This window comes from Ostrinia furnacalis, unplaced genomic scaffold, assembly GCF_004193835.3.
Source record: "Ostrinia furnacalis isolate ACB-3 unplaced genomic scaffold, ASM419383v2 OfSCF5438, whole genome shotgun sequence".
Classification (NCBI taxonomy): Eukaryota; Metazoa; Arthropoda; class Insecta; order Lepidoptera; family Crambidae; genus Ostrinia; species Ostrinia furnacalis.
In genome coordinates, this window is record NW_021135677.1 from 523,865 (window position 1) to 550,796 (window position 26,932).

At 37.0% G+C, this 26,932-nt stretch overlaps 1 protein-coding gene across 3 annotated transcripts in view; it reads right to left on the reverse strand.

Annotated features, from left to right (window-relative positions):
- Nucleotides 1-2,125: 2,125 nt before the first annotated feature.
- LOC114361163 (proton channel OtopLc) overlaps nucleotides 2,126-26,932 on the reverse strand; it is a 76,225-nt gene continuing 51,418 nt past the window's right edge. For 2 of the 3 annotated variants that reach the window (XM_028316129.1, XM_028316130.1), the window contains 7 exons: nucleotides 24,503-24,661; nucleotides 11,657-11,774; nucleotides 11,461-11,569; nucleotides 9,271-9,450; nucleotides 7,869-8,029; nucleotides 7,385-7,547; nucleotides 2,126-5,048 (listed from right to left, as the gene is read on the reverse strand). In XM_028316129.1, the coding sequence (XP_028171930.1) occupies nucleotides 4,042-5,048; nucleotides 7,385-7,547; nucleotides 7,869-8,029; nucleotides 9,271-9,450; nucleotides 11,461-11,569; nucleotides 11,657-11,774; nucleotides 24,503-24,661 (1,897 nt within the window). In that variant the 3' untranslated portion in view covers nucleotides 2,126-4,041. Of the gene's footprint in view, nucleotides 5,049-7,384; nucleotides 7,548-7,868; nucleotides 8,030-9,270; nucleotides 9,451-11,460; nucleotides 11,570-11,656; nucleotides 11,775-24,502; nucleotides 24,662-26,842; nucleotides 26,857-26,932 lie in introns of those variants that run through there. The other variant, XM_028316131.1, reaches the window with a different exon arrangement.

Here is a 26,932-nt window from a genome sequence, read left to right on the forward strand (position 1 = left end):
CAATGGGCGAGCCATTCATTCGCTCACGTACAAATTATAGCACATCAGGCTATACATTTTTGTCGGAAAATGGTCCCTATTATAACTACATAAGACCCCACACTTTAACCTTGATGTGCTAGCGTCTGTACATCCAGCTTATATGTCCCTCGCCATTCTTATAGCTAACAATGTGGAGACCACTGAATAATTCATACACATGCACCAATTACTACGGTAGGCTCAAATGAATGAATCGGAATGTTTGCTTTGGATTATTAGGGCGCAAGACACGTAAGGAACCGAAAAGAATGAAGCTTGTAAATGGTCAACCTTGAATATCAGACTGAGCAGACGATTGATGATGTCCGAAGTTCCCTTAATAATAGTTGTAGTAGCAACTGCCATTTTTATTACAATTGCGGCTCTTCTGTTACCAAAAGCAATTACAGTATCAAAGCTGGCATAAACTGCTCAATATATGCATACGCCTACTTTTCATCAAACAGTTTGTGAAAGAAAGAAAGAAAAAATATTTATTTGGTACTAAATGATACACATTGACGCCCAAAGTAGTCAAAAAGTTCGCAACACGTCTTTGTTGCAATTTGAATAAGGTTGTGTTGTCAATTTTTGGCCACTTTGGGTGTCACGAACTATTTCTATTTGACGCTGACTGTATATGATGTGACTGAAGAAAACCTTTATAATTATTACAGCAGTCATAGTGCAAATTGTTATAATTTATGCGACTAGGTAGGCTAAACATAATCGAGCATGACCGATGACCGTCTAAGACCTCGTATTCCAGAAAAACCAGTACTTAATCCATACTAAAATTATTTAAGCGAGAGTAACTCTGTCTGTGTGTTACCACTAAACTGATTTATATGAAAATTGTTTTGTATAGAGCTAGTTCGACTAGACTCAGAGCAGGACATAGACGTTTTATCTCGCTCTAGATAGTCTTTCTGTAACAGACCTAAAAGGCAAGCGAAGCCAAAGGCAAAAGCTAGTAAATCATGTGGCTCGTGAATAAACTGCGGTCAATAAACTGGTCCCGTACATTACCATTCAATATTTGGAATGCACTGGTATATTTATAGTCCAGCTCTAAATATAGCCGCATCCACGGTACTATCGGTATAGTTAACCAACTGTGAAAGACTAGACCATCAATCATCTTGAAGCTCATTGAACTTGCAGTTTATTTTTAGTTTCTAGTATTCTATAGCCACTCTTATGTAAAACTTAAAATTGAGATTCCTTGCAAAGTAGGTAGGAATTGTTATGAACAATATGAACTATTTATTTCTTTATTTTCGTTATAATTTTAGAATTTATAGTGACTGTATGTATATTAAAATTCTAAGAACATCATCATCACATTTTATTTTGTTTTCGTCTCAACCACCAAATGCCGTCCACTGTTGGACAAAAGCCACCTCCAAAGATTTCCACAACAATTAGTTTCCTCCATATTTACATAATTAAGTGAAAAATATTAATGGGGTCACGTCTAAAGAAAAATCATGATTTAATTTAAAGAAAGTTTATTTGCTTTAACTTTAAACATCCAAGAAGACAATCTTAGAGCTATCCACAGTCTCGCCTAAACAAATAAATAGTTCACAAATATATAGTTAAAAACTTTACTCTAATATCACTATTAATTTACAAAACTAAGCCCTATAAAATATTCAAAAATGCCATAAAATAGACCTAAACATCATAAAGGTGTTTAACAAATATTTGGTACAATGGATTGTATTGTTAACCATACATTGCAAACAAGAAAACTTATCTAATCTATGTATGTACACATTATTATGAAATTCAACTAAAATATAACATAAACAACTCACTTACAACTTCAGGACAAATATTCAGGAATTTATATAGAAAGATAGGATAAATTGTTTCTTTGTAAATAATGTTTGTGGTCAAGCAGGTCTGCACACAAAATTGTACAAATCGAATCAATTTCAATTTGCATGTAAATCTGATATTGAATGCATTAAGGAGTATGTCTCATAATCTTTAAAAACATTTTACTGATTAAAAGTCAGGTTTGTGATACACTCATATCTTAATCCTTAACCAATGCTAAGGACACTGCTATTAACGTTACATGTGTTCAAATATCTGGCAGTAAATTACCTACATTATAACTTTTCACTCCATTTCGAATGCATAGTGTTACAAATCATTTTACAGATCAATTAAGGATACTTATTTTAATTTATTTCATTCTCTCACCGTTCTCACCATAAAACATGTATCCTACATTAAATTTGGTATTCCATATTTTAAAGCTAAATTGTTATTTGAGTATTGGAACATTAACTTAATAATTTATAATGAAGTCTTTACACTATGATAAAAATTAATGACTTACACTATCCCAATACTAATTAAAGTATCGAATAATTTCGTTTCCTGAAACCTTGCCAGAAACCTAAGCAAAATAACAATAACTAGGAATATGCAAAGTTTAGCGTTATTAGGATTTATATTTTATAAATAAATTAACTTTGTACAAAAACAACTCGTAAAATCTTAACTCTATGTAAAATTTTCCAAAACCGACTTGAAGCTGAATAATTTGATTTAAATAAAAGCCATTCTCAAGATTGTAAATTTTTGAGCAATATAAGCTACGGTTACAACCACAATAAGTGTGATAATATTTAACATACGGTAGTGAGTTAAATAGCACTGTTTTGTAGCAAGCTAAACCATTCTTATCATATTTATAAATATTTTCATTTTGAGAAATAAAACTCTCTAGATCTTTTCTTTGCTTTCAAAAATAAAGACTGGATCATTAATTTAATTCCATCCTTTTTATCACTGTTTCTTACTATAAATATTTGAAACGAACAATGTACTGGACGAAATAGCTAAGTCTATTGTTCAACCATACTACATATTCTGCGATTGGTGTTCTCCCAAAGAAAATTCTAAGGCTTCCCAAAATAATAGTTATAATTTATTGGACTCTATTCCGTAATAAGCTCCAAAAATTTCCTACCCATATAAACTTTGGTGTTCTTTTTGCCTAACTACTGGGTCCTCGGTACATAGTATTGCTACGGTTTAAAAATTTTATCCAAAATACTGACACTACATTTTCATCGCAAAAATATAGCTACAAAATCTCTAAAATCTGATTAGACTATGTTATTCATAGTAAAATGTATTTTATTATCTTTCACTGAAGTTTTCACAATAAAAGCCTCATGTTAAAAATATTTCCAAAAAAATATTATTAGGTCGACATTGTTCCCACTGTAAAAATGGAAAAAGACAAATACTATAAAATGTTAAATGATGATGAATGTTTGCTGTAACATAAACATAACCTAATGGAAGACATTCGTTTTTACTCAGAGTGCATCAAAACATTATTAAGCAGATTGTGTCTAATATGCAAACGTGGAATGTGATGTCTGTCTAGGATAAAGATAATGTAAAAATTTCTCTAACTTTATTCTTAGCACTAAAACAGGGTGAAAATATGAACACAATAATTTCACGGAGTAGTAGGTAGGAGATACTTTCAATAACAATATCTCAGTAGCAGAAAAAGTAACGTCTAATTTATTAAGCGCTAAAATTAATAAAATTCAACCCGTTTAATTGAAAATACTGTGATACAAAGTAACGAACGTTTCAGTTCTATTATTATGATTAAAGCATTTATAAAGCTACAAATAAATAACACATTAAAATATTTAAATACAATAACTTAACATTACAGCAGTCAACTTCAAAACTAATTTAAGTTTATAATAAAAGTGCACTATAGAGGGATGATAGTATGATTAACAAGTATGTATCTACATAATTTATCTTTACAGTTTACTGACCGATCTCTATATTGCCATTTTTGATTTGGCCTCAAATTTTTAGGAGCTTAGATTTTATCTGAGAATATTGCTACCCGTTGTAGGTCTATGGCACTATCATCTAGCTACACGTCCTACTTCATTCTGATTTCAACGTACCATAGTTCATGTTTAGAGCACTCGGAACACTTTAGTACCGTCGGGCGAGTCGCTACATGTAAGCTGGTTTCATCTTGTAAGCCCGTTTCCAAATTTCACACAAGCACACTGTTGAATGGAATCTGTAGAAAATCGCTAGAGGCATCGAAACATGGGTGATGATCGTCCAGGCCCAGAGACCATAAAAATGTAGCTGAACAGGATGAGATTCGGCCCGAGATTTCTCAAGAGTATTTATAGCCCACATAGCTAGATTAGTAACAAGTAGGAACGTGACTATTTCTCTTCCTGGCTTCTTTCTCAACTGCTCTGCAGTTTTTGCCGATCTTCGACTGGCATCCAATATAAACATAGTCTGGCACGTCGTCTGTATTAAAGATGATAGAGCAGTAATCAATATAAGAATAGTGTTCTTCTCAATAGTAAAATGCCCACCGATGATGGTAAAAGTGCCGTAGATGAACATGCCAGTTTGAGCCCCAATCAAGAGAATATTGTCCAGTTCAAGGTTTCTGTTGCCATCGTATTTGAGTTTGCTTACACATACCATGCCAGCTAAACTGGCAAACGTAGTCATTGCATACAACGCCAACTCACAAACGTTTACTTCAACGACAGCTAGAGTTGCGTATTCTTTCTTTGATACTAAGACGAAAAATAGTATGAGAGATATAATAGTTAGAACCAATACTAATATTCCAAAAAACAGGCCTTTATGAGCTCTGGCACAGTCTACGCTGTATAGATGCGGTGACTTTTTATATGCCAAACCTTCGAGGATGCGTGCTTTGACTATGGCAGCGGCGACATCTTTCGAAGGGTATTTTGAGATGTTTTTCCACATGACATAAAGTATAGCTGCACAGATGAGTGAGTATTCGATGGTGCACGGAAATAGAAAAGGTGATGCGTCTTGGACCAGAGAGCCCATGATATTAGTTCGGCGGCATTCGAAGATGTGGTGGGGGCCTTTTAGACCACGAGGGACTCGCAGGTGCGCCGCTGCAGGGTGAGACGGTGGCACGTCTGTTGTCAGCGAAGCGAAGGCTTTTTGGAATGCTGGAACAAATCAATTAAACGATTAATTTATTTATTTTATAATGTCATGCGTCGTTATAACTCATATTGGTGCAACTTTGTGAAATGAACGCTCGTATGTTTATAAAACACAGATAGTATTTGATTCCAAATTTAAGTCAGGCAATAAAAAAATCTTAGGTCAGGCAGGTAACTAATAAGTACTTGAGCAATAAAGAAGAAACACGAAATAAGTAAACGTGGTGCATAACTAACAATGTCGAAATTATCCATAAACATTACCCCAGTAAATAATAAATCAGTGTTGAAAGCGGGTGATCCATTGTTGAAACAAAAGGGAGCCAGCCTATTGACAGTATTCCAGCTGAGCCTCTGTTCGATGACGTTAAATTAATTCAATTAATTGCACAAAGGGAATCCTAGCGGGTGCTGATATTGTGAAACAATTGACTTCGTGATTGATTCATTGCCTTCTGCTTCCTCTATTATTATTATGTTTAAGTAGGTATAGTCAGCGTCAAATAGTTCGTGTCAACCAAAGTAGTCGAAAAGTACGCTACGTGTTTGTTACAATAGGAATAAGTAAGGGTGTGTTGTCAACTTTTTGGCCACTTTGGGTGTCACAAAGTATTTGATACCTTTTTAAGATTTACTAACCACTTTGGGTTAGTAGTGACCTACATATTTTGATGAAATTTTTAGTACGGTTTGTGTCGTATGAGTAGGTACTTTCATCAGGAATACAGGCCCAAAAACCCATCAGATAGTTATAGGAAGGGTAGTTAATGATAAATAATGAACATTAATACCTAATTTTATTACATAAGGGCTAGTCGCATTCATTACTAGCATAATATTGATGGCTTGTGACACGGAAACTTTTTGACATGCATTAGCCAGAGGGGCGTGACTGCCATAATAATGTCACGCAGATGCCGATATTTGTTTAAAAATGTTAGTAACAAAGTTTATTTTGGGTATTCTGGCTGCCAAAATCTTATGCTTTGCCACTGGACACCGAAATCAGAAACTTGTTCACTTAGGTATACCACCTTACCTACTTTCGCATTAGGGGAAAGTAGTACGAGTTGATCCCCTGGGGTAAGATGATCCTTTGCGATTGTGCTGAAACCACTAACGTCATTTAGTTTCTTTCACTGGTAAAACATAGCTCTGGACACCTCCCCGCCTCAGTCAAATCGTAATGGTGACGTGAGCGATACATCGAATTTGACGAGAAAAAAGAAAAATTGTGTACTTCTGATCTAAAATAGGCATGACTTTGAGTTTATGTTACTTTTATTCAAACAATGTTAAATGTAACTACTGTTGTCTTTAGGCTTTCTATTATGTTTAATTTTAATATTTTGGCCATAAAAACATGGCCGCGTACTTGTAGATTATTGTAGCAAATATTTAACAAAAAGTTGGACTTGGGTCAAGATGATCCCTTCCTATATGTACGAGATGATCCCTGGGAATTAAAACAAAAAAGTCAATGGAGTAGGTAAAGGGAAGTGAAATAAAAGAAAGAGAACTTCATATAACTCACGTGAGTCTGAAGAAGATGATACTGAGTGGCTGTACTGAACAGAGAAGTTTTCAAGCGATACCAAGGGTGAAGGATGGATAAAATGTTATGCATGTGGAAAATGGAGCCATAAAGCATGTGCTGGGGTAGAGGGTGATGAAGAATGTGATTTTATTAGTGATATATGCAACACAGCTCCAGCCAAAAAGCGTTTAAATTATTTAAACGCTTTTTAGCAGGTACTAAGAAAGAATAGGTTATTTTCGTTATTTAATTCGTAAATGTTTTTCTTTTCTAACTTTTTAACGATTTGTTCGGATAATTAGGTACTCCGAAAGGAATACAACCAGAAAAGAATAGATGATAGAATAGAATCATAGGGATCATCTTACCCCTACCTGGGGGATCATCTTACCCACAGGGGTGTACAAGATGATCACTTTGTAAGGTTTTGCAAAAAATGAAATATTTTAATGAAACCTCAATTAATTTCTGGTTTTGAGTATAAGGAAAGTTGGATAGATAAATATACTAGTAGTAATCGTCTTTATTTTTGGTTTACATTGAAAAATATGTATTTTACAGCGATTCCCGCTTAAGGGGATCATCTCGTACTACTTTCCAATACCATACTAGCTGGGAAGGACTTTCCGTTTTAAATGTCCAATAATATTTAGAAAGTTTTGTTAGATGGTGAACATGGCTTGAAGCCATCACTCCTCCAGACGACAATACTTCTAGCTAAACATGGCACAGTGTTTAGTGTGCCTTAAGCTATTGTAAAGGTGCTATTTTGCAACTTAAATACAGCTACATAGTGTTTTACCTAATCGATGGGATAAGCCAATGGTCTTGTTCTCCGGGTCGTAGAACGTGAGGATCTCGTGCTTGGTCTCCTGGACGAGGACGTTGAGCCACACGCTGAGATTCGTCCCCACCATGTGCATCAGCCCAAACCTGGCCACTATCTTGTGCTTGTACACTTTCATCTGGAAAATATATTTGGAACTTTATTAAAAGGTAGGAAATTCTACATTTATTTGAATGTCATGCACCAAAAATTAAGTGAATTAGTTCAATATTGATTGTTTCATTACCGTTGAAGTAAACAAGATTATCACTAAAGTTCAGCTAGATCTTAGCGTGTTGCTTCGTTACATAAGTTTTACCATCGATTACATGCTACTTTAAAAAGGGGACAATTTTAAAGAAGCCGTTTGCATCTTTTTTATGTAGTAGATAATCTTCAAGTTATCATTGTACTACTTATCTAAATACACAATTAGTAAAATGAAGACTTCGATACGGACCTCGTTGTTCAGAAAGATGAAGTACATCTGTATGAAGATGAAGGCCATTCTAGTGGCGGGTGTCAGAGCGAGGAGCACATTGTGGCAGTTAGTGTTCCTTTCCAGCTCCCAGTACTGCCCGAACTCCAGCCCGGAGTAGATCATGGAACCGATCCCGAACGCTGGAAAGCAAGGGAAAAAGTTTTGATTAGCAAAATATAAGTGTGCATAGCTACGGGGACACCTGGATACGAGCAGCGCAAGATCAGCCGTAGTGGATAATCTTGAGGAAGGCTTTATCGACATGGACAGTGGCAGTGGACTTCTTTTGTTTGAAATGAACGATAAATGTGCGCTGGACAATACGACTTGATAGTTCATAATATGGTTCTAAATTATATTTCCCAAAAATCTCTCGGCGTTCCAGATGCGACCCAATTTACATTCTCCCAGGAATCATAGACACAATGTACTGCGCACTACATCATCGTGCCATAAAAAAATACAGTAAGTATATACTAAAATGTTATGTTGCGTAAATTGTGTATTTTCTTCGAAATATTAGGATAGTTTTGGCATAAGTTTTGTCACCCGTATCTGGTGTGGTGTAAAAATAAGTCAGGTGTAACTTTGTGTCTCGTCCAGCAAAAGTTTCTCGTTGTTTTCAAGCGCGAGTTCCTTCTTTAGTGAACTTCGCCAACTTCGCAACTAAGTAGATACGTACATAGTACCGCGGATTAGTTGGAAGTTTTCCTCTGTAATTCGGCGCCCGGGTGCAAATCCCCTCAACTTACACTGGCTCGACAACAACGGATCAAAGGAGAACTTTCAGAGTTTAATACTGTTCACTTTTTTGGATAGACTGATGAGGCAAAGAACATTAATTTGAGTTTTTAAAGTTCATTTTTTCTTGACTGAATTGGTATCTATTTTTTTTTAATATGCTTGGGTCTAGCTTTAATTAATGATGTGCACCTGATACACAATCCCTAATGAGACACGCATAGCTTAAAGTTGAAGTTTAATAGGCTGATGTATCTAGAATACTAGAATCTAAACCGTTACTAGGGTTTTGTCGTTTTGCAGTGAGCTTTAATGAGGCTGTGAAGCACTTAAGTCTGTTTCTATTTCTAATCAAGAATACTCACCAATAGCAGAAACTATCGTAGTCATGCGTGCGAGTCGCAATGAGCAGACTCGCACAGCCGCCGTGCTGCGCTCTATACACGACCCTACTTTAATGCACCTCCATTAACTTAAGAGTAACACTCACCAACAGCACCCATCCTCAAGTAGAAGCTGCCGTAGTCATGCGTGCGAGTCGCATTGAGCAGAGACTCGCACAGCCGCCGTGCTGCGCTCTATACACGACCCTACTTTTATGGAGAGGCACCTTAGTCATTTTCTAAAAAGTAACACTCACCAACAGCACCCATCCTCAAATAGAAGCTTCCGTAGTGATGCGTGCGCGTCGCCAGCGCAAAACCCAGCGACAGTCGTTTCGCTGCGAGTTGTGGCTGCATCCGTGCAGCAGTGGCGGTGCTGCGCTCTGTGCGCGACGAACACGAGTCCGACTCCGATGGTGACGAGCTTGAATCTGTTTCTAGAGAAATTGTCAACGTTCAGTTATATATAGTTATACATAGAAATGCTATAGATACAGTAGGTAACAAGAATGGATCAACTTCTCTAAAAAAACATGAAGGACCATATTTTTGGTTGTTCTGTTGCTGTGCTATCAAAATATACCTAATCGAAAAACAGTAATGTTAAATTGAAAGAGTCGTTTGCTAAAGTTTACACTAGTTCAAAGTGCACGTTGCTGATGGAAATAAACGAAGTGTGAACCCAAAATTGGGGTCTGATCGAGTTTCGACTTAATTAACCAACACAACAGCTAATTTTGGTAGCTAGTTTCCAGCAGCATTGGATAATTTAATTGGCACGTGTACATAAATGATTGCATTTTACTGCGGCCACGTTTAGTGTGGTGGAAAGCCAGACTAATTAAATTTTAAATATGTATTGGAGACATTTTCCCCCATATGTTTGTATGATGGGTCCTGAATATCGGAGTACAACGTATAGCAGTAGAATAAAGCACAGACAAGGCATAAGAAGTGATGAACAGAATATAAATTATAACAACTATTATATTTTCGTGTTCCCAATATGACGCTACAAAGTTGCCAAAGTTCCTGCATCATGTCGTGTGACGCATGACATGTTGTCATGAAGAGGACATGTTGCTCTCCTTACTCCAACCAAAACTTAGGTATAGCAACATTATAACTTGGACATTTCTCAGTTATTAAACGAGCGAAACATTTGCTCCATTTTCCCTAAAAATATTGGCTTTAATGCTTTACTCGTATTTATTCACTTTCAGGTTGGTGTCAGATCAATTTCAGCATAACTAATATTTGAGTACCTACAGCGTAATTTCCAATGCAAAAATTTGGTATATTTTAACCTCTTCATGTGCGTATCAGCATGCATATTTTTGCATATTTATTTTCTGTGAAAGCCCCGGCTCATGAAGTTATGAAAAACTGCTAGTTAGCTCCCCGCCCACAGGGAATTTTCGCGTCATTTGAATAACAAATGTAAAACACGATTCGAGTGAAAAAAATCACCCACTATTCTTACTTTTCCAGCGGCTCTCGAGCGAGAAGGGTGTTTTGTAAAAACAAGGGTAAAATATACGATAAAACTGGGTAAAGTGGGTATTATGTCACACGTCAAAGCATTGTTTTCCTTCCAAAAGCTTGCCTTAAATCGGATTGTGTTCGTTTTGTTCGTATCATTGTGTTTTTTGTTCCCTTTAGAATATTATTCTCATTATATTTTGTATTTAATAAATGTATTGAATTATTATTTATAGCTTCAACATCAAATTATACAGGTCTAAATACTTAAAATCGTAACAGTATTATCTTCTAAGTAGAACGCTGAAATAGACACCAAAAATAGATAGGCACATCTAAATCTAACTCCCAGAAAAAAGAAATAATATTCTTTTTCCGTTCCTTTTTCAAGAGGCGCTCTCTAGTTTTAGTTCGTAACCCGATAAAACACAAATTAAAAGTTGATCAGGTAACAGGGATAGCAAATAAAGCAATTCTGCCCCGCGTCGCCTCGAAACTTTGAACGCTTTCTTATAAAGTTTCTTAGCAACTTAAGACTGGAACCAAAAAGAGTCCTTTGAACGGAAAAATTGCTGGCGGCAGTTTTCAGCTCTTTTATACCTTAGCCATGTAAGTGCGAAAATAAAAACGACTCAGTGAATGCAAATGAGTATGTTATTCAGTTTTTGGTTTACTTTCTTGTGAGTTCATTTACTTACTTTATCCCAAAGCGGTTAAAATCCTTGTCGGGCTTATGTAAAATGTTTTAAAGACCAAGCTTACTTTCAGCTACCGCAAATCGAAAAACAAAATCGACATTTCCCATTTTAATTGAGATCTTGTAAAATTGTCAAAAGGCCTCTAAATAAGTCTGACTTAAAAGGCGTAAAGTAAACATGGGTTGCTTCAAAAACAAACCATAATAAGTACCATAATTATTTAGATTCTTAACTTGCATAGTCTAGATTATACGTTTTAATACTTACTGGCAACTACAGCTGTATCGGCTGCAGATTTCGATCGATCCCTCGCTAGTGCTGCATACATATACAGCAGAAAGACCATACTGCCAATATACAGGTATAGGTAGAAACCCTGGGAACAAAATAAACGCATTATTACAACTACCAGGATCCCATAAAATAATATTGATTGTAATACTTTGTTGAAACTATTACAAACCTCATAGAAGGACGGTGGAATGTATGTGGATATCACTTCAGCCATGGGAAACGCCACCCCCATCACTACCAACAGTTTTCCGTAGAGAGCTGATAAAGTCGTCGCAAGCGCATCGCCCCTGTTAACAAATAGATAATTAAATTAGCATGACTGATAAAAGATTTGCAAAAATAATGTCATATTACTTAACGTAATCTTAGTTTGAGAACACAATAATAACAAAATGCTCCAGCTCTCGTTTTCTCTTTGTATAACTCAGTATACAGCTAGACCTAACCGGTAAAAGCTAAGCAAATCCCAGGGTAAAGAAAACCCACAGCGAAAATAATTAGCACGAAAAAGGAAGGAGTTCCAAATTAACACTTGAATTCCCTTCAGAGAAAATCGGGATGGCAGTTGACAATAGGTTTTAATCAAACTTTTTCAGGATTAATAAAACTTTGGTAGAAAACGGAGTAAGTAGGATACACTTCACGATAAATTGTCCTTGAACTTGCTATTATTAAGCCTAGGCGCAGACCACCGACTTTTAGTTGGCCTTAGTTGGGTCGGACTGTTAATCAGTATAGAGATGTATGGAAGTGCGCACATTTCACCGATTTGGTACCGGCCGATTCTTCATACAAATTAGAATTGGGCCCAACTATCGGCCAACTAAAAATCTGTGATCTGCGCCTAAGCTCAAATGTAACCTTTTTACGAAGATGAAACGTTCACAATCCAATTTCAGAAGCATTAGTAGAGTTCAATAAAAATGTTAAGCTTACGCTTACACAAGTTTCCACGAAACGCTAAGCATATAAAGTAACCATATCGACACTGATTCACTCACCACGTAAAAACGAAATCCATATTTACTAAACTATATCTTGAAAAGGAAAATATAAGCGTCCATTACTGGGATCCTCTGAAACATGGATTAAGTGGAAAGCAAAAAGAGGTCTCTTTTAAGAAGGCTTTGCTAAGTTCGCAGCGCACCTAAGCTGTGCTTTCGAGCTAAGCTTCTAAATGCTTTAAGCATCTCCTAGTGTAAGCTAAAACATGAAGTGAATTAAAACTAGATAGAGCTGGTACACTTCGGTTCAGCGAATAGTTTAATTAAAACTATGTATCACAAAAATGAATTACTTAATTTTAAACTGTAAGGCTCAGCTTGTGCTGATTTGTTTGGTAAATAGAAAATCAATGTGACATGTGAATCTAGGTAGGTACAACGATGACATGGAAACTGGAAATTGCAGTCCAATTAAGATAACAAATAAAGGGGCTAGACTATAATAAACTAGCGGCCGCCCGCGACTTCGTACGTGTGGATCCCGTTTTACCCCCTTAGAGGTGGAGTTTCGTATAATCCTTTCTTAGTGGATGCCTACGTCATAACATCTACCTGCATGCCAAATATCAGCCCGGTCCGTTCAGTGGTTTGGGCTGTGCGTTGATAGATCACTATGTCAGTCAGTCAGTCAGTCATTCAGTCAGTCATTCAGTCACCTTTGAGCTATATATTATATTTAGATTATAGATTATATTAGTGCAATAGCTACCTAGAGTATTTCATAACCATTAATCTAGAAAACAAAAGCAGAGAATAAAGCCAGAATTTATGCAACAAATAAACAAGCTTCCTGTGGCTGAAATATTGGTCTTTTTTCACGATCGCTGCAAAAATGCGTTCCCATTTCCGTCCTTAGTTTTTCACTCCGAAATGAAATCGAACATTGGAGGGAATATAAATGGCGGCTGTCGATTGAAACAAAGGAACTCGGAGGTATTATTCTGTAGATTAACGGGATCCGGGTAGCCGAGAACCCAGTGACACCGTCACCCGGTCTCCGGACCATCCATATTTATGTATCCCGCTGCGTAAAAGGATTTTCCCGGATTTGCCAAAGTTTCCCATTGAAGAGGCCTGGTATGCTATTCTCTAGTTTTGTCCTTTTCTGTCCCTCTCACTCATCGCCAGTAACTCTGGATGTATAAGAGAGACGAATATACCCGAAAATATAGACATCGACTTGCAGAGTAGCTTTTCTGACCCGGAGCTACAATTTGTGGGATTAAAGCTTATGAATCCAATGAGATTAGGCGTAATCAACACAAAGATGTAGAGAAGTGGTTACAACAGAAATAGATATAATCCTGTGTAACTATTAATACTAACAGTATCAACATAGTTTAACATTCAATTTCACGAGCTTTGGCGTTAATAGTTTATCAGTATAAAAACACACTACTGAAAAAGTGCATGGACAGAATGAAATGGAACAGTTGGTTAGCGAAAGCTTGTATGAGAAAAAAACAATTATCTAAAAAAACCTTTATTGTACATCCAAACAAAAAAAATGGGTCACAACAAAACCCCTCATGTTACCACCTCATTAGGCATTATAAATTACAGCCGTACTCTGCACCATATTGGACATTCTACCCAGTTGATTTCAGGGCACGCGACCCGAAAGAATAAGCTGCCGATATTTCCCCAAGGAAAGAACTCTACATCCCGCCGCGTAACAAATGGGGGACCTGGCGTTCCAACACATTGTCTTTTACTAAACCCATTGTTTTACTGCGAAAGATGACAGTGAGGGTAGACTTATTATAAAGAGCTGTGGAATTATAGCAATTATGATATGCCTCTGAGTGCTTTATTTATCTTACGAAGCATATTTGCGAGTATTTGCCTTACTTGCAGTATTTCCAACATTTTCATTAAATTCCGTATTCTTAAAATAGGAAAGAGGTGAACAGAAAGAACCCACCGTCTGAAAGCCAATATTATAAATGCTGAGTTCCGCCCCTAAGGGTTCATAGAATCGTTAATGGAAAAGGGAAAAATTGGCACATGTGATTAATTTCTTGTGAAGGCTTATTAAATGTTAAGAAAATTCTATCAAAATGGATTAGATTTTCCTTTCAAGTCTGAAAATCAAAAGCTACCCAACAAGAAAACAAAACGGCGAACAAAATTGTGTAGGTTTTTATTTATTTCAGTAAATAATTGATGAATCTTTCACTCATTGAAATAATAATGGTAGAGACAGAGACGTTATTAAATGCACTTAGCATGAAATAGTACAAGTATGTAGCTTATGTAATTTAGCACAAGATGTATGACTATACGGTTGAGTAATACTTAATTAGAAAAATAAAGAGACTGCTTTGTACCAGGACCCTCTTTGGTGATAGGAACACACAGCCAACCATATCACTGAAATATTAACTAGCTACGTAGCGCGAAGTTGGGCTATCATTCATAACCCTTATAGAGCTTTCTCTAACCTCTACACAACAATATTTCATTTCACCAGCCACTGGTCAAGATGTGTTGATGTGTATATATGTATTCTCAATAGACGATAAAAGTTTCGTAAGAATTAGGTACGTCAAAAAATTTATTATTTTACTCACATTAACAAAATGTAAGTTTCTAATGGAATAAACAATCAAATGGCCCAATCCTTACTTCTCTGCATGCTTTCTTGTTTTATTTGCGTACAAATGATATCCTAAATGTCTTCAAACACAACCTGTTTATTAAGTATTCTGTTCTTCTGTTTGAGTTATTCTTAATTTGCGGTTCCGTTAATTAACGAAATGCAGAGTCTTAATAAGAGCCACAGCACACGATGCGTTGCGGCGCCGCACCGCAAGGATTTCGCTGTATCGCGTGTCGCAGAGTCGCAACACTCGTGTGCCCGCCACAGATATTTCTAGTAAGACGAGGCAGCGACACCGCTCCGGCGTCGCACCGCCACCGCAACGCATCGTGTGCTTTGGCTCTAACATCGCCAGCCGCACAACGCGTCAATATTTGATACTCCCTGTCTCCGTATTTATTCATTTCCCTCGGCTTTGAATAATCATACTTGAATAAATTCATTGCGATTTAAGCCTTTAGTTTTAGGTTTAAGGCATAGTGGTTAACATAAATAAATAAAATATTTCAACTACCAACATCAGTCTTGTCAAAAACAAAAGCAAATTTTGACTTCGGATAGGCATAACTTAACTTAATATGCTGATACAATATTACTAAAAAAATTCAAAAACCCTGTCTTATATTTTGAAATACTCAGATCACATTTCCAAAAGATACGATGGGAAGACTTCGTTGAAGAACTTCAACAGTTGAACAGTCACAAAAAGGAGACGGATAATGCTGCAACTCGTGTATAACCAATATTAGAGTTACTTATAGAAATACTGTTTCACAAATATGTATTGAGTTCACTATGCATAACTTCCTGTATAAAGACAATCGCGGCGCCCGCCCCACAGCGTAATTACAACGCGATCCATCTTGCTAAAGCACGGCTTTCGCTTCCAGAACACCATTTTTCAGCACATTTATTCTTCATGAATAATTACCGTTTTTGTCGAGACTCTACCAGGATTCTGTCGTTATACTATAGGAAATTAGATGACCTAGTTGCTGTTGGTTAATTTGAATAAAATAATAACGTGTCCGCTTACAGATCACTTCGCGCTTTTGACGCCATAAAAATTAATATCTTGGAATTTTTTTACCGAATTATCATAGTACTTATTCAGTTTTTACTTGTAAAAAAAGCTGAATAAACTCTGCCACACGTTATTACCCATTAAGGAAAAGGATACCAGAAAATACCCCTCCAATATGGATCGGTCAATAACATTTTATTTTCAAATCTTATTTCCCCAAGACCCCAATATCGCAAGAGAAATAAATTATTAAATATTATATTCTGTGGCGGAAATTTCTTTTAAAATGCTCGATAATAAATGTTCAGACTTTCATTTAGATGAGTAATAAATTGGATTCTCTTTGAGTAAACAGCAGCGCGGAAAACGCCGTAGGATGCATTATAAAAGCTATTTACTGCTATTTTCCTCGCGATTACAAGAAAGGAAATGAGTTTTTAAGGATGATTGACGTAAAAATCTCATAAAATTTTCAAGAAATAAAGTTTTCCTGCTCCCTCGGGCTTTACAGTCGCAAATGAAATGCCTTTTATAATAATTACTCGAGGTGTAACTGATAAATTAAATAATACCCACCCGTGAATTTAACGCTACTTAAGTACCAACACAAAAGGGTATACAGCAGGAATTAAATGATTGTCCTTAACCCGATAGCTTTAATCAACGTCAAAACAAAGGCTGACTTCATCTAACTCAAACGTAATCTATTGCTGACAAATCGCCACCTTAAATGCCAAAGATGCTGCTTTGCAACGACATGTACCGAAAAGCACTAAATAAAACGCGACCAATTTACAATGACCCTTTAGAATATCACCAGGTCATCGGCTTAAGCAGAATACAGTAAGGCAAAATGTGTCTTGGTTTTCTGGTTATCGTGGCCCTCAGAGGATCTAGGGGAAAGACCCCTCGGGCGCACGCACCGTTGCCATGGCAACCGCGTGTTATTGGCTCCCCACAACGCTCCTAACTGTGTCTCTACTGTTGCAAGGGAACCTGTTTCTGACAACGATATGCCTATATTCATGCTCAAATTGTGATGTCACTGAATCGCAATACTAAGGGGATGTTGCCAGTCCACCTTACTACGTATATTTTTATTCAGAGAGTGCGCATTGTTCAAGCTATTATGCATGTCCTTTCAACCGTACGCCTAGGTGTGCTCTTTAGCCTTTCACAATGGTATTCTGTGAATAATATTGTAACATTTCGCATTTTCCCGTACGTGTTTTAAAATAATATTCTGTGTTCATGTTCTGTACAAAATTGAAATGAATGGAAATGTCTAAAATGGGTTTAATTTACAGACTTAGTTGAAATTTCGGACTTTGTTTAGAACACGACAGGCCAAAAGACCACAGCATAATTTATAGTGATGTACGCAGTAAAAGTATTTGTCGAGTCGATGAATAATGCAGTGGTACAAACAGCGTAACTCCAGCCAAGGCAGGACAGGACTTAATTGCCGAAGTTCGGTTATGTCGCTTCGCCGGATTTGCGGTTGCCTGGAGTTGGACGTCTTTGAAGTTGCAGAACCCAAGTTTCTATCGCATGAATTAAATTATGTGCACATCCTACTTGAATACATAAATATTCTAGATGACATTAGAGCGTAGAGCGGTCATTATTCAAAGATAGATTTATAATAATAATAATGAAACCTAAATATTCTTACTGTAATGCAGCATACTATGCCGCGCCATCAAGTCCCAAATAATAAGCTTGAGTAATGGATACCAGACAAGGGATATAAACATTACCTAATCCTTTTTTAAAGCATACATGATACTCATAAAAAACGTCAAGTCCAAAACACTCTTAAGTTCAAAATGACCATGCTAACAAATGATACAGTTTTGCGGGAGTCAAACCCGCGACCGGTACGTGAACAACAATCACTTATTTGTATCGAGAAATTCAGCAACATTCGAACAGAAAATGATACCTATTATAATATTTGCTTTGAAGCTAAATAAAGCAAACAAACCTAACATCGTTTATTTGCGATGCGTAGAGAATAAGTTAATTTACATTTCTGACCCATTAGCAAACCCTCCTACTTGTGGTTTACTTGTACGTGACGTCACTGTCCCTTTGTTCCTTTTTGCATGACATCATCATACCTATACAAACTCTGCAAAACTTTTTAGTAGTCGTAACACACACTTCTTTCGAACATGAATAAAAAATTTCAATGAATGGATGATTCATATCCAATCTGTGCCTCTACCATGAGTTTACCCACCGAGTATCTCGCTATCGAGGGCGTAAAAAAATGTATGGCAAATTGTACAGCGCCTCTAGCTAGCGGTTAGTAGCTGAACCACAGCAAAACTAAAAACACAACCATGAGTTCATCTCAAATCGTTAGGTAAAAAACCTATCTAAATGAATACGATAGTGACAAAAGTTTTTATTAAGTTTCATACAAATAACTTACCATGAGTTGCAATTTTCAAAGATGTCATCGAAAAATACCTTAGCTGTCACAGTAACGTAACTCACTGGCTTATATTGACATGTGAAAAGCAAAATAAAATTGTGGTTTTAGGTCATTTTAGGTGTTTTCTTTATTAAATTATGTCGGAAAGAAGTTTATTACGATGGAACATGTTATCAGCATGTGGGCAGACCTCCCACTAGGTGGACCGACGATCTGGTGAAGGTCGCGGGATGAACCTGGATGCGGGCACATTGTGGAGATCCTTGGGGGAGGGAGAGGATGCTGCGTTTCCCAGAGATATGCGAGGGAATTGTGTCGTGCGAAGATGTCTAGCTGTGCTGTGAAAATGTGTGCGGGTTTTCCACCAAAGCTGTGCGAGGAAAATGTATCGTAGCTACGAGGATGTGTAGCAGAGATTTGAAAATGCTCATTAGTGTTGTACAGCCTGAGCCTTTTCTACCAGAGATGTGCTGACCGAGCCGAGGTAAATGAAGCGATTCTATTGGTTCTTTACAAACACATCCTTCGCTACGCATCCTTCGCTACGCATCCTCGCACATCTCTGGTGGAAACGCAACCTTACGAGATCATGATAGAAAGCTAATCCGACAATGAATATGTATTTACATAAGTTGAAATTTACTTTTGTTTTTAATCAGTCTGTGTATTATGTGTTAGGTTTTGTGAAATAAATAGTCAATAAAAATTAATCATTTTATTTTCAACTAGCTTTTGCCCGCGGCTTCGTCCGTGTGAAATTTAGTTTGTCACAGATCATCATAATTATAGCCTATATGTTAATCTGGGTTATAAACAATAATACTGTAAAGTTTCATCAAAATCCGTTCAGTAGTTTTTGCGTTAAAGAGTAACAAACATCCAGACATCCAAACTTTCGCATTTTTAATATTAAGTAGGATATTAGTAGGATATGTATTTACTTAATTATTATTACTGACGAGATTGCTACCATGTATGTTTAGTGACCATGAAAGATTAAAACAATATAATGTATTTAATTAATTATAATATCTTAAGTTTTACAATAATAAGGTAGGTATATCCATCCAGTTACCCTAGGTCTTTATTATGGATTTAATTTACAAGTAGTTAGTTACAAGCACTCTGCTCTAAATCCTTTGGCTTCAGGGAAGAACCTGGACCGCCACCAGTCCAGTGTTCCCTTGGCAGCTCTGTGTATGCGAGTTGCCTTCTTCTTGCTGTTTAAAGTCACTCCACACCTTAACAAATAAACATTACAAATAATAATGACGAAATAAGATAAAAGCAATCAAAATGAATAAAGTAGTAGGTATTTATACACACTTTTCTCAATTTCTCAGTAGTTTTCGTGTCGCCGGTGGCATCAGCATTTCACGTTCGCGTGTCCGTTAGTTCCACCCACCGTTGACTATTGTTGGCTCTTTCTTGGGGCCCTTCAGTGGGCATACTCAGATCGCCATATCTATAGAAAAACAACTTTATTGTATCTAGAAAATATAAATCTAGCACTCATATTACTGAATTTTAGCTAGGCACGTGGAAGTTATGCTGGAAAGGTTGTATTTCTCCAAAAAAACCAGCTCAAAATTATTCGTTTAATTTCGAAATTCCTCCACTACATAGTATGTTTATTTTTACTTAACTTACCTTTCCATAAATTCTACAATCGGTTTAAACGGATAGGCGCAGGTTCTCATTTTCCTATCGTGGTTAAAATCCAATTTTTTGTGGAAAATTATTCATCAATAATCCTTCAACAAAACATGTTTTGTTATCTGTTGTCATGACAACAGCTGCGTCAAAGTCGCAATGACAAGAAATAAACAATACAGATTTAAAATCATCATGTTAATTCAGCTTTAAGCACTGTTCTTGGACACTTAAATTTTGCAGTGTTATTTTTGTCATTTTTGTTTTTTCCTACTCTATCTTTTCTATATAGTTAGAAAGGAACGGCATTCGTTCTTTCATTCATCCATTCATAGAGTGTGAAGTTGGATACGTTAACATGTTCACCAACATGACATCACAAAACCATCGAATTATCGCTGGCGAGTAAAGTATACGGTAATTGAACTCATGGTATGATTTTAGTGCAAACTTCATCGATCCGCGTTTAAACTCTATCGACTGTAGTATACGAATACAAGTTTTCGATGGCAACTCATGGTAGAGGCACAGGTTCATGTGTCAATATTGTCTTACGTAAGGAAAAGTGATGATTGGTTTTTAAATTAATAAATATTCCTTCTAACTTGGGGGAGGCCTTTGTCCAGCAGTGGACGTCTTTCGGCTGAAACGAACGAACGAACGAACGAAATATTCCTTCTGATCGCTACTATCACTCCACGAAGCTTTCAATATTAATAATGCCCAATTAAAAATGAACAATGGAAACTCAACGTTTTAATGAAAAAGCTCTTCCGTTCATTCAATTAACCCCATTTGTCGCTCCAATCGGGAGCAACGCGAAGCTCTGAACATCGGTAACGTAATTGTGTTGCAAAATTCCCTGTAAAATTTGTGTTACATTCCCTGTAAAATTCACAAAGCCTGGCGCAGTTTAATGGACCTTTAATCGGCGTGTGGTCGGCGTAACTCCGAGCTAAATAAACACCACATTTCCATTATCTCGGGGAATTCGTTCAAACTCTTAATAGCAGCATTATTTTCAAAGAGCCGCGGTGCAGCGGGACCGCATCTCAGCTTTCTGTGTTTACGGAACAGGGAGGTATCATGGTTGTAAGTGAAACAAAAGAACGAGGAGCTGATTGCAAACAGCTCATATGTCGAGATGAATATACTATAGACCTACTAACAACTACAACTGCACGTTAATTATCATCATCATCATAATCATCATAATTTCAGTCACAGGATGGCCATGCTGAACATAGGGGTCCACTTTTAATTTTCAGATTGGCCGGTTGGTAGAGGCTTACATCCAACGCTTAATCGTTAGCTTAGCTTTAGCTCTATCGTACTTGGCAAAGCCTCTTCAAACAACGATAAGGAATGTAACGTGATCCTGAAAATCGTGCTCTGACTACAGTCCCTTTCAACGCCATATTTAATCAACAATAGCGACTGCAAACATCACTGACACACTTATTCCTCCACTTTCACTGCATCCCAACAAGACCTGGAGTGCACGCCTGCCCGCGGCTGTGGAAATGTATACCGCTGTTAATTCCGAGCACTAGACGACATTGTTGCTGCTGAGAGCTTTCATTAGAGTACGCAGTCGCTGGGGGAAATGCAATTTCCTACCGAGAGTGCGAATTGTGACGCCTAGTGATGCGGCAAAGTATAAACGTGTCTACAACAGGAATTATGCCTACAACAATATCACTTGAAATGAAGAGTTTATCGCTGAACTACAATCGATGGAGTATTTGAGAGAAAGAAAAGGAAAAACGATTAGGTGCATTGAAGTTAACTTTGTGTAAGTTCCTGAAAATGTATTCTATGTTTCATACTTCGCGCATTGAAATGTTTCATCGTGTATATGTATAGTTAACAAGCGTAAGAAAACATTTGATTTCGTTCAAAATAACGATAAGCATAATTTTTAAACACGTCTCTTTGTCTGCAGCAATCATCCGGCAATCTCCATCGTAAACAATCTAAACAAGCACCATAAATAAAACAGTGAGTAATCCCGTAAAACGTTTTCCGATGGCCGCTATAAAAACTCCAATTCTCGATTATTGCATTACGTTCCCTGCACTTAGGGGACTGCAACTCCGCTTTTACGTATTCTTGTAATTTATTACAAGCCCTGAACGGTAGCATTTTTTACTTGGCAATTCCGCAGCCCGCCCGATCATTGCTTGGAGTGTATTTTTTGTTGGAGCACTTCAGTTTGTGACGTCATTTATAAGGTGGTGGCAAAGGTGAAGCGAAGGGATAGATTGCAGGAGGTGCAGGATTAAGGTAAGTGTGTTTAGAATAGCTAGGATTTGAGTAGTCTGTGTTTTCGAGCTGGGGTTTTTTATGTTGATGTAGTGCTTGCACTTTAGCTAGCAGTTTTCAGTGAGCAATTAAATTAAATTTTTCTAACAGTTTAATGTTTAAGCTGTCCTTTATAACGTCATCTTAACTTGAAAGTGCATTTTACTAACTCTTCGCTGAATACTAGTAGGTACCTAACCACAAAGCTGTTAAAGCTATTAATTCCATAAAGAGACTTTAGTGATGACTAAATTAATACTGAAGCGTGTGAAATGCATTTTGAAACCTACCACCATCTAACAGAATTCTTTGATATTCATGTTGATGAAATTGTTCGGAAGTCAACAGGAATAAATGGTAATTTTACTACGCATAAAGTTTTATGGAGACATCGTTGTTGGATATTTACCGCATATTGCGAGTGCAAACACGCATCTACTGGGCTCTATCGCGGTTGGGTAAAAACATAACGCATCGCAGAAATAAGACGTCAAGGAAATGGTGATGGAAAACATACTCTGTAGACAAATGACCTCAGTTTCTAAGACTAAGAAAGTAGAGATCTACATTAGTACAAATAATCAAAATCTTCAGTCTCCCAATTCCTGAAAACAGAACCTAAATCCATCCGTAAATCTCTCTTGATCAAATATAGATGTTTAAAGCAGATTTTCAATATTACGTTTAAAGTTTTTGAGTCACAAATCTGCATCGAAACCACAAAAGAGAACGCTGACAGAAATGTTCCAGAAATATCCAGAACTTTCTTTGCAATCGGAGAAATATCTTTCAGTATCAAAAGGAATTATCTCAGCAATATCCCGATAATAGAATTCCGATACCCTTCAACGTCTCCGGTATTTGCCTGGTGCTCGCTTATCGGAATTTTCCGATATTCCGATAAAACGTCCTCGAGTGGTGCTGTAATTGACATATATTATCCACTGGACAGCCCTTAGGGATATAATTAAAATCACTTTCCTTGTTTGGTTAAGGAACTTTATAAACTTTCACTTTCATTGAATAAAGTAGTAAGTTACTTCGTATCCTGTCAAGTTGGTGGGTACAGGCGTGTGTTTAATACTTAAATGTTACTTAGGCAGAACAACTCTATGGCGTATTCATAATTAATATCATCGTGATAATCTAAGGTAGGTACTAAAAGAAAGTGAATGAAAAAGTAAATGATCCTTTTCACAATTTCGTGACGATTTTTACCTTGAATTTACAGCTTTCCACTTCCCTCCTCCTTTGTGTCTTTCAAAAGGACGGTCCAATTTAAAAAGCGACTTTAGTTAGTAGGACAAGGGTTTCAAGGGTTCCCCGTTCATTGTATTTTTTGTTTGCGACTCCTATTGTGTAACTTTTGCAAAATTGAATTACTAATATCGCAGCAAGTGGTTATTTAGCTTTTGGGGGCATTTTATAATTGTCACAGAATCTTAGAACGAAATATTATGTATCTTCTTAAAGATTATTACCTACGCGAATTATTAATGACTTGGGAGCTAAGTAAAAGGCTATGGGTAATTTGACTCCACCTTTTTAGTAAATTGCAATACTCTTCTATAAACTTTGCATGGCATAGGAAAACTGCGACTTCACTACCTTATGAACTCAGTTGACTAAACAAATGTACTAAAATCGAATATTAATTCACTCGGTTTTTAAGGCTAAACGCTTTTAAAAATAATTTGTGCATTATAATAAACCAGCGGCCGCCCGCGACTTCGTACACGTGGATCCCGTTTTACCCTCTTAGAGGTGGATTTTCGTAAAATCCGTTCTTAGTGAGCACCTATGTTCTAAAATAAGGAACCCCCATGCAAAATTTGAGACTCATAGCACTTGTAGTTTCTGAGATATCGTAATGAGTGAGTCAGTCAATCAGTGACCTCTCGGTTTTATAGATATAGATTGTTCATTACAGTGACAACCACCCTTAAATTGGAGTGATTGGAAAAATAACATTAGAGAATACTCACGGGCTTATCACGTGCATATGCTGTATAGAAGCTGAAGGTCTGGAGGCCCTCCTGTTTGGTGGCAGAGGAGGATGCACTGGCCCTCCGCTGGCCGGTCCGTACAGAACTGGCTGCAGCGAGAGGGACCCGCCCAGTGACAGGGACGGAGGACTAGACAACCTGCGAAAGATACACAAAATCAAATGCCGAGCGGTGAAGGACGGCGGACTGGCCGACTCGTGATCCGGGGAACCCGGGTTCGGTCCCCGTCACCGCTCGACTATTGTGGTGAGCTCACTCGTGACACAAGCATATTTAGCTTAGTACGAAGAGCTAACGGGAGTATTAGTAATTTGTGCAATAACAAATTACTAATAAATAATAGTAAATAATAGAATGAAACCAATTCAGTCAGACCAGTGTTTATAGTGATATAAAAAGTCTACAGTAAATTTTAAAATATTGGTAAATTGGTAACGACACAGTGCTGCTCATAAAACCTGCACTAACCTGCATTGTTCAGAATGAAAGATTACTCAAAAATAACTATAAGATACCAATAGAAAAAGCACCATAATATGGGCGCTGACTGTTATGAGAGATTGCTGAGTAAGTAGGCACTGTAATATATTTTGGAAATCCATTGTAGAAATCATACCTAATAAAGGATATTTGATACAAGACAGACCAGTTAATGTGACTTACAAAAAGCTGGGTAATATATTTTATTGAAATCCAATTACCTTCGACGGGAAAAGGCTAGGTAAAGTAGGTAAAATTGAATTAAGTTCCACGTTAATAAATTAGGTTCGTACTCTCCCCAAACCGCGAAGGTAATTTCGCCGAAAACCACCGTATCCGACGTAGAGCTAGCGCGAATTAGGGCTAATATTATTCCCGTAACAAAGCGCACGGTTTAGAGTAAATCAATTGAGTAATACCTACGAGTAGCTTGGTTTATTTATACCAAAGTTTAAATCTAACTTAGTTTCCGTCTACCTCTACAAACTACGGAAGGTAAGCCTTTGTCTTTAAAGATGATACAATTTTTAGAGACAGGGCCTTACCTTCAGCTATAATTATTCTAGGAACTCGAAGGATTGAGTAGTTGGCTCTACCATTCGACATGCTTTTTTATTACTTGACTATTAATTTCAAAGAAAATCTAATTTTGAAGTTAATTGAAAACTAAATTGGATTTTCAGTTCTAAAATGAAATGTTTTCGGAGAACAGGGATTATTGTTTAATGGTGTCAAACACAATTTCGTTCCTAAATGCTCCTTTCACAATAACCCGTGAAACAAAGCAAGAGCTTCACAATAAAATAGAAAGAGATTACGCTTTGATTTTCATTTTACAATATTTTGGGCTATTAAACATAAAGTCCAATACATAACTTATCATTAGTACCCGCAGAGCAATAAAAGCATTATCCGTACCCACATAGGTGCTTAATTATCGCCAAAGTTGTTTAATCCGCGACAAACAAACAAAACGCATAATGTACGTTCCAGTTGGGATAATCCCTTGGTATCGATTAATTGGATTTTGCCAATTGGGACCCGATACATCGCTTCTGATTGAACAATTAAAACACGCTCGTTTCAAAACGACGGACGTTTTTGCGCACGACCAAAAAGATTCCCTTTCATGTAGCTATTTGTAAATTTGCTGCCCTCGTCGCCAACAAAGGAATTTAGAAATCGCAATTCCCTTTTTCCATCTCCCCAGGGCACCGTTCAAAGTTCATTACAGTTGTGTTGGAAAACGTGTAGTTTACAAGAAAATTGCCACATTGAATGCGAGAAATGTTCATTTCGCGTTGCACCACGCTAAAGCTCTTTATGATCGCGCGTAAAAGACGCTAGTTGACTTTTATTAGGTTTGAAATTAAATTGTTGGGGTCCTTTGTAAGGACGAAAGATGGTTCATTCTCACATCAAAATACAGCTTCAGTATTAAATATGTAAATTTGTCTTAAGATGACCCAAATCCATTACAATGTATACAGAAAGACAGTACAAAGCCTTACTCACTTTAGCGTATTATGAATACCTTAGCTTAATTATCTATCTGGGAAAAGAGCCTGGAATGTATTACTTTCTTCTATGGGCCTGGAGAAGTTAGTATCTGTTTGTGGGCAATTTGATGACTAGGATAATGCCTAGTATTACATAAGTAAACCTAATTGTTGAAAAGAAATACCTACTCGTAGCATTCGTACTTTGGATGGCACGTTAAGATCGCTATATTAGACGCCATAAAGTTGTCTGGAAGTTGTTTGCTGTTCTTTAATCAAATAACAAGCCTCACAACAGGGCTTGTAATCTTACCATGATAGGAAGATCACCTCAACTGACCTCATGGGAGATTCCATATGGACCCGATCCGACGAGCACGAAGACGCCGGCTGTTGGTGAGCGGAATGAGCTGGCAGCGGCGGAGGACTG